Raw genomic sequence first — 8595 nt, forward strand, 5'->3', positions numbered from 1 at the left:
CATTTGATAAATTTCAATGCAATATTATCTTACACATTCATCTTAATAATAATATAATACATTTTTGCATTAACAAATATAGGTATAGCATTGGGTGTTATTGTAAACAGTATGTTTTTTATATTAAATTTTATTAATTGTCAGTGTAAGTAGAAATGGCATTTACTTATATCATGTTGTAAAATAGATCTAGTATAGATCTAGAAATAATATCAAGTAGAATCATACTGCTATGAAGTAAGCAATTATCATGAATTAATTGTTCCCCGTCTAATCACAAAACATTGAAAATTTGTTTCCAATAAAATATCTTCCATTCTTTGGTACCCAGTACTATTATCCACATTTAAAATATTATTTAATGCTTATAAATATTATATAAATAATCTATACTGGTGGAGGAGGTGCTTTTCGATGTATTTTGTTAGAGCTAGTAGCACTGCATTGTGATTCAGCAATAGATCTACCATCAGCCTCATCTCTTCGACATAATTCAGATTCACTTTGTATCCAATTTTGAGTTTGATTATGATTTACTCGTGTTGATTGAGTTTCTTCGTTTTCGGGAACAGAGCCTACTTCTTCCAGTAGTTTTGATAAAGATGGCGCTAATCCTAATCCTAAATTTCGCTCATGATATACCTCTGATATTGTAGGTGTTAATTCGCGCGTGAGACTTGTGAGAGATGTGGCTACATTTCTTAAATTTTGATTATGTGTTTCTGCAGGCTGCGTCGAGTCTGACTGAGAACAAATATCCTCAGTTGCTGTAGGATGACGAGGTTTCCTTGGAGAATTAGATCCAATTTCTGTTCTGACGCTTAATCTTTCTAGGATAGTTGCTGGTAAAGGTGGCAGTGGTTGTCGTCTTAAAACTGTTGCATGACCGTTATCCCAATCTGTTACCGAACTACTTGAACTAGATCCAGGTCTTATGCTTTGATCAGGATAAAGATTTCTAATATGTGTTTGGTGATTTAAGTTAAGTGCTACAGGAGGGCTAGGAGTAAAGGCAACGTCTGATTCACCTATAAAACACAAATATACATTTTTAATTTTATACCTAATATTTAAGCAAACTTAGATAGATTTTGTATGTACCTCCTCCATTTTGACATGGTTGTCGTGATGTAGGGATTGGAATATTTGGTGGTTCCATAGTTTTTCCATCTGGTTCACCTCGATGACGAACATAGTTTGCAAATGCACCTCCCAGTCGAGGCCGTTCTATGACATTCTTTTCAGTATGAGCAACAGAAGCTAAGCTTTCCATCGAGCTACTAGAGTCTAAACTCAAACTTTTAGGTGCTTCTTGCGTGTCTAATAACATATTCATGGATTAGTATATCTTACCGGTACTTTTGTTTGTATAATCAGTTTGCATAATTTATTTACCGAATAAAGCAAGAAGAGCTTGTAAAGCAAATTGAACAGCTCTTCGTGATGCTTGTTTTCCAGTTCTTAATATAACTTCTGATTGACCAACTTCCATAAGGTCAAAACCTAAACTTGCAAACAATTCATGAGATCCTGATGCTCTCCATACCTGTACTGGTAATGTAACTTCTTGACCTTCTGTTGCACAACTAGCTCTTCTCATTGCAGAAATGACATCTTCTGCAGCTTCTGGTGCCTATAAAATGTAGAGGGATTATCTTCAAACCAATACATAATATATACATTCTCATACTGCAATGAGTCAAGTGCTGTTTCTTACTTGTAATAATCGAGCAAGCGCATGCAGTGATGATGATCCCAATCCTAACAATGCTTGTAAACTTGCACTACATCTTGTTAATCTTTCTTCGGGATCACTTTGTGGGAAAAATACAGAAGATGGTATTCCGTTTCCGGCTGGTTCAAATCTAAAGCCTACAGACATTAATAGTTCTCGCCAGCCCGTAGCTGCTCCAACTTTATTTTCAATACTACGCTGAGTTGTATACATAGCATTTTTTTGCCCACGGTGTATTCGTTGTAAGGATTTTTCTACTAAATGAAGCGTTACGCGTAGAGCGTCACGACTTTGTTCAGGACCACCGCGTAGTAATTCGGCAAGCGCTTGTCCCATTAAAGCGACCTAAATAAATAATTAGTGAATTATTATGTGTACATAAATATCTCTATTGTGTTGAATTTGGATAGCTTACCTTATTTGATAATCTTGCATCTCCTCCAACAAGCAGCCAACCAGCCCAATTTGCAGGATGTGCGAAGTGTCTCGTATGCTGGACTGTTTGCATGGCTTCTGCCAATGCTCTTGATGCTCTAGCACCTTGTAACATAGCACTATAAAATGCTCGTAATAAAATACTGCCAGCTGTTGGCGGAACTGCCCACATTCCTATAAGTACACATTGTGCTCCCGCGTTTAATAAAGCCTTGGCTAAATTTTGCACACCATCTGATGTAGCAGTTGTATTTTCTGTACTGCTCCAACAGTGACCACACGATATTACGACTAAACGAGCAGCTATCCTTAATTTTGAGATGTCTGAATAACTTAGTAAATACTCTGGTCTTTCAGAAGGCTCTTCGCATTGATCAGCAGTTAATACTAAACTGCTAGAATTCCAAAACACTGGTACTGTCAAGTGCACACATTCTGCGTCAGGTAGAGATCTTAAAACAGCTGACCTAGTTGCTTCCGCCCCTATTAATAAAGATATAAGAAACATTTTATTATTAAATATCTTATTAATGTTCGCTAGTAAATTTATAGTTACCAGTTAATGCACGAGCTTCTAATAGTTCAGCAACAATCTCAGATTCCGTTTCAGTAGAAGCGACACTTTCAGACCAGCCGTATTCTTCTTTAATTTCTTCAGGAAGTACAGGATTTCCTGCAACTAATGCAGCTACTGTTGCACCACCTTCTGGCATAGGAGTTTTTGATCGTTTTCTTAAGGCTGCAAGAGATGGTACAACTAATAAAGAAAATCTTTCGCATAAATAATCTTCTCCAGGATTTGATTGTAAAGCTGGAAGTGGTGCCAAATACAGCGACTTTTCCACTACCATGATTAATTCCTTCCTTGCAGGCGGTAAAAGATCTTCGAACGGGGCTAAAAGTAGATCGTAAAGTACTTGGATCGGCAACGGTGGTTGCCATGTAGGTCCTTTCGTTCCCCGACCCCATCGTGCACTTCCTGCTCGTGAACTGACCGAGCCTACACTGAATAAACTACTCAAACTATAAGAACTAGCATTAAGATGATGTCCTCTTGATGGTATTTTCGTTTCTTCAACAAGTTCATTTGTTTCATCCAAAAGAGCTTCTCGTGCTTGCAAAACTCGTTTTTCTAATCCCATACCATCATCCAAAGTAGTAGAATGAAATCGTAACAGTCCCCGACCCGGAGCTAAACACCAAGCGTGCAATTCACATCCAACTTCACTGAAATAAAATTTCATATTTATTAACGGTTTTATAGAATTGAAGGTGTACATTGTAGATACTGTCTGTTGATAATTTTAACTTACCTATAATATAAAATAACACCGCGTTGTCTGTCAATGATTTCTGAATAATGCGCAGCATCATCCAAACAGTTACTTTTACACCGTCTTGATCTTTCTGCCCAATTTAGAGCTTCTTCAGCTCTGTTTAGACTGATCAACACTTTTTGTAACATTCTATACGTTTCTGATAGCAATTCAGACTTATTTGGTTGCCCACAAGTAAGAACCGAAGAGGTTCCGTCTAATGATTCTAATAAATTAGCCGCCTTTTCTAAATGTTCTACGGCAATTACTGCTTCACCAGCTTCCCAATGAACAAGACCAAGTCTGTGTCTCAATCTAGCTGCTTCTTCTCTTCTTCCTAATCCTTCAGACAATGATAACCCAGATTGCAAGTAACTCAAGGCTCGTGATAAATCACCACACAAATGATGAAGTCGTCCTAAACTAGAAAATGCAGCTGCTCTCGCTGGTTGATCTCCAGCTGCTGCTGCGAGGCTCAGCGATTGTTCTTGTAATCTTATAGCTTCTTCAAATTGTCCTAATGCTTCTTGGGTTACACCCAAATTTGCGCAAGCTCTAGCTTGTAATCCAGCTGCATCTAAGGCTTCAGCAATTGAAAGTTCCAATTGATGGTGACGCAATGCAGAATTTGGATCATCCATTAATAAGTGAACAGCTCCTAATCCACTAGCTGCTTCTGCTTCAGCAGCTTTATCTCCAAGTCCTCTGGCAAGAGCAAGTTGATGCGATAAACAGCTAACAGCTTGTTCGTGATTACCTAATGCGGCATGTACCCTGCCTGTAAAATTAATGTCAGCAAATTCATAACATGCGCAAAAAGTAATGTATTTAGAAGTTTGTATATGAAGTTTACCTAAATCTCCATATGCTGCGCCTCTTGACTCGGGGCTATCGACTTCGTGTGCAGCCACTAACCTCTTTTCAAAGCAAACCAGAGCTTCTTGTAAATTTCCAGTTGCTTCTCGAGCTCTGCCTAATCCTCGATATGCCCTTTCTTGTTCTCTTATACTTTTCAACTTTGTAGCAGCTGCTAATTGCTGTTCATGACATTTAATAGCTTCCTCTGGATCTCCTAAGGCTTCGTAACAGTCGCCTAGATTTCCAAGCGCTCTAGCTTTGTCTAATAAAGCTGTTCCTGTAGTTAATGGCTCTAAAGTTGCCAGTTGTTGTTCAAAATATCCAATTGCATCTTCATAATGTGCCATATTAAGTCTAGCTATCCCTAAGTTTCCTGTTTAGAAGGAAAAGTCGTTAAAACTGTAATTGTAAATTAAAATTTTTGTAGACTATAAGTAAATTTTACCTAGAGCTTGTGCTTCGACTCCTGAATCCGCTAATTCTTTCGCTCTCTCAAGTTGCTCCTGATAACATTTTACTGCATGAGTGTATTGACCCAATGCCATATGTACTGCACCTAAGTTTCCGTGAGCTCTACACTCGCCACGCAAATCTCCAGCTTCTTGCCTTAAAGTTAATTCTTGAGTATGAAATCCTAGTGCCTTATCAAGATTTTTTATTGTCCGATGCGCGATACCCAAAGCTCCGTAAGCAGCAGCTTCTAAACTCCGATCACCTGCCTGTCGCGCTAAATTTAATTGTCGTTGATGCATTTTTATTGCTTCCTCAGCTTCACCAAGACGTAAGAGACAATCACCAATATTCCCCAAAGCTCGAAATTTTCCAGCTAAATGCTTAGTCATATGCGCAATAGCTAAATATATAAAAATAATATAATATTTCCAAATCTTTTGGTTACAATTAAGATAAAAATATAATAATTTCTTACCCAAGTAATATTTTTGGCATTCTAATGCTGTGTCTAAATTTTCAAGAGCTAAATGTGCTAATCCCAAATTACAATAAGCTCTTCCCATTCCGGACTTATCCTGTAAGTCCTTAGCTAATGCCAAATCTTGATCGTAATATCTGACAGCTTCACGATGATTACCTAAACAATAATGAGCATACCCTAAGAAATGGCACGCTTTTGCTTCTCCTTCTACATCGTGTAATTCCTGGGATAACATAAGGTAATTTTCATAATATGGAACTGCTTCTTCAAATCTGCCACGAGATGACAAACAATTGGCGAGATTAAGTAAAGCACATGCTTCTCCAGCTGTATCTTTTAATTCGCGTGCTATAGCTAAATGAGCTCTATAATGCCTTAATGCTGCTTCATGTCCCTGTACAGCTTGATATGCTACTGCTAAATTCCCATGAGTACTAGCTTCTGAACTACGATCATTGACCTATATTGAAAAATTGTTTTTACAGTATAGATAAAATATCTTTATGTAGTTTAAATATAGCACTAATAATGCTTCTTATTAAATACTTTAAATAATTTACCTCTTTACTTATTGTTAATTCTTGTTTATGATATTTAATAGCTTGTTCGTAATATCCTAATGCATTATAAGCATTTCCGATGTTTCCATATGCTCTGCCCATACCAGCTTTATCTCCTAACGATCTAGCAATTCCTAAGTGAGCTTGATGCAACTTAAGTGCAGCTTCATGTTCACCAAGTAATTGATAAACTATTCCTAAGTTGCTGCATGCTCGTCCTTCTGCTACTTTATCTTTTGTAGCTAATGCAACGTCAAGTTGTCTCTGGTGCCACAGCTTGGCTTGTGCAAGATCGCCTAAATAAGGATATATTTGAAAGAAATTTTATAATAAAATTCATTTCTTCATTGGTTTCCTCATTATTTTTCGTTCCGAAAAGTTTTTCACCTGCACATCTTGCAGCATGACCCAATCCAGCATAAGCTCTCATTTCTATTGCTCTATCGCCGAGTTCTTGAGCTATTCTTAGAACATTTTCGTGATAAGCCATTGCTTGACCGAAATTTCTTCGATAGTGATGAGATGATCCCAAGTTACTAAAAGCTCTTGCTTCCTCTACACGATCCCCTAATCGTCTTGCTATTCTCAAGTGCTGGGTATGACAATCAACAGCACTTTCAAATTCTCCCATTGCTAAATAAACTGCTCCCACGTTACCTATTTCTCGTGCTTCCTGAAGTCGATCTCCCATTTGTTTTACTAACTGTACACATTGCTTATGGGAAGCAAGTGCATTTGGTAAATCACCAATAGCTGTATAAACGTGACCCAGGCTAGTTAAAGCAGAAGCTGCAGCCTGAGTGTCTTTGCACTTCATAGCTAAAACCAATTGATACCTGTGTGCTGTTAAAGCTTCCTTAAAACTGCCTTTGCTAAAATATGCAGAGCCCAGATTTCCATGAGCTCGACATTCACCCTGTGTATCTCCTAAAGATCGTGCCACACCTAAAAATATTTTTACTCAAAATTTAAAAAGACTAATTAAAAAAAAGTTTATTATTTTATTCATTTTCAAACTAATACTTACCTAAATCCTGTTGCATATAATTGATAGCTTTGTCCAAAGAATTTAATGCCCAATATGCACTAGATAAAGCAGAAAATACAGAACCCCTTAATTTTAAACTACAAGAACCAATATTAAGTGCAGCTTCTAATACACCAGCTGCTGCTTTATACTGCCCTGCTCCAAGAAGTTCTTGACCAACAACAGAAATAACAACAAAAGGAGATTCATCAAGTTTCATTGCACGTAATTGTTGAAATGTTGGTTCTAATGTTGAACGTAGTGGAGATTTTAAAGATGCTTCTACCAAACCAGATAATAATTGACAATTAGAAGGATCATGTGCTAGACCTGTACTGAAGGCCACAAGGGCCTCCCCATGTCTCCCTAAACATTGTAATGCTACTCCTTGACGATAATATGCCTATCAAAAAAAGTTTCATTAATTATTTAAAGAATAATAAACAAAATGCATAATTCTACCTTTGGCCATTGAGGACTGAGTTCAGTAGCTCTAACAGCATCTTGAAGAGCAACTGCGAATAAACCCATTTTGAGCCGAGCAGCTGACCTATTTGAATACAGCACATGGCTGAGTGGGTCCAAAGCAAGAGCTTCTGTGTACAAGCTTGCTGCAAGCGCATAATCACCGTTTTGACATGCTGCATTGCTACGGCGTACTGTTTCTAAGAATAGAGATCTTGATCCAGCAGCCAAGGCCGACGTACCTTCGGGTTCCACCTTAAACATTTATAACAAATTACCACTTTAAATTATCATTTATAATTTCATTTATCATACTGTTAATCATGAAATTAAGTAATCAATTTTGATTTATAATATTATTTATTGTAAAATAATTAAATTACATCAAATGATAGACATGATCTACATTAAAAATATAAGATCTTTGTCATTTACTATTTTAATTAACTGATTAAAATAATATTGTCACAAATTTATATTAATTATTATTACAAATGAACATAATACACATTGCAATATGTATTAAGTATAATTATAAAAACACAATTTATTATTAAGCTTGAAAATATCAAGTCAAGTTTCATAACAAATGACAAAATAAAATGCACAAAAGTCTATAAAATCAAATAATTTTTATTATAAAACACAAAATGGATAGTACTCGTCGAGACATATACTGTAAAGGACCGTGTTGTTACCTCAGAGATATCCCTATGAGACATTGCTTAAGACGAGCAGGTAGCATCCTCCTGCATGAGCATTATCTGCGGCGAGGAAGCACCATTAGATAAGGCCACGCATTTTAGAGTATAGGTCCTTTCTAGGACTTCCCGCAATACCTTCTTTTTTCTCACTCACATTTATTCTCCGCAAAGTGCTACTTTCAAATTTTTACGACACTCACCGGATAGACGTTGACATTAACTACTTCGTCCTAGTAATCGGAGTATTTGCTAGGATAAGTGAATTGGTTCGATTAATAAAAAGGGAGGGAGGAAAGCGTCGTAGGGGGGCACCCACTGCATTCCTCAGGTACAGCCATCTTGGAATGTGACCCCGGGTCCCCCCTTAAGGCCCAGAGTGGGGCCGGCACTGTCTACTTCTGTACCCTTCTCATATTGGGTTTCATATATGTACCTACACACACCGTAAGTCTATGTTCTGTGTAAAAATATGTATGCACAGAAATGAGACTGTTGCGTATACAAATCAGACATCCAGAATTTTGTTGATTTTTTGTTTCTTAGTCCAATTTTTTGAATTAT

At 37.1% G+C, this 8595-nt stretch overlaps 1 protein-coding gene across 1 annotated transcript; it reads right to left on the reverse strand.

Moving 5' to 3' along the window:
* Positions 1–219: 219 nt before the first annotated feature.
* Positions 220–8052, reverse strand: LOC122401343 (tetratricopeptide repeat protein 28). The gene is made up of 15 exons (XM_043403425.1): positions 8029–8052; positions 7328–7585; positions 6866–7268; positions 6226–6783; positions 5839–6134; positions 5273–5738; positions 4790–5197; positions 4340–4717; positions 3484–4264; positions 2727–3397; positions 2151–2653; positions 1718–2080; positions 1396–1633; positions 1102–1320; positions 220–1028 (listed from the first exon to the last, which is right to left on the reverse strand). The coding sequence occupies exons 1-15, from the start codon at positions 8050–8052 to the stop codon at positions 388–390; spliced, it is 6207 nt and encodes a 2068-aa protein (XP_043259360.1). The 3' UTR covers positions 220–387.
* Positions 8053–8595: the final 543 nt, after the last annotated feature.

Source organism: Colletes gigas, unplaced genomic scaffold (genome assembly GCF_013123115.1).
Source record: "Colletes gigas isolate AHSC1104 unplaced genomic scaffold, ASM1312311v1 Colletes_gigas_Sc00024, whole genome shotgun sequence".
Lineage (NCBI taxonomy): Eukaryota > Metazoa > Arthropoda > Insecta > Hymenoptera > Colletidae > Colletes > Colletes gigas.

Coding starts and splice junctions, on each gene's coding strand:
- LOC122401343 (XM_043403425.1), bottom strand. CDS start 8,052: ATGTCTCATAGGGATATCTCTGAG. Junction 4,718..4,789: donor AGTCGAAGCACAAGCTCTAG/GTAAAATTTACT, acceptor CCTTCTAAACAG/GAAACTTAGGGATAGCTAGA. Junction 1,029..1,101: donor ACCATGTCAAAATGGAGGAG/GTACATACAAAA, acceptor TGTGTTTTATAG/GTGAATCAGACGTTGCCTTT.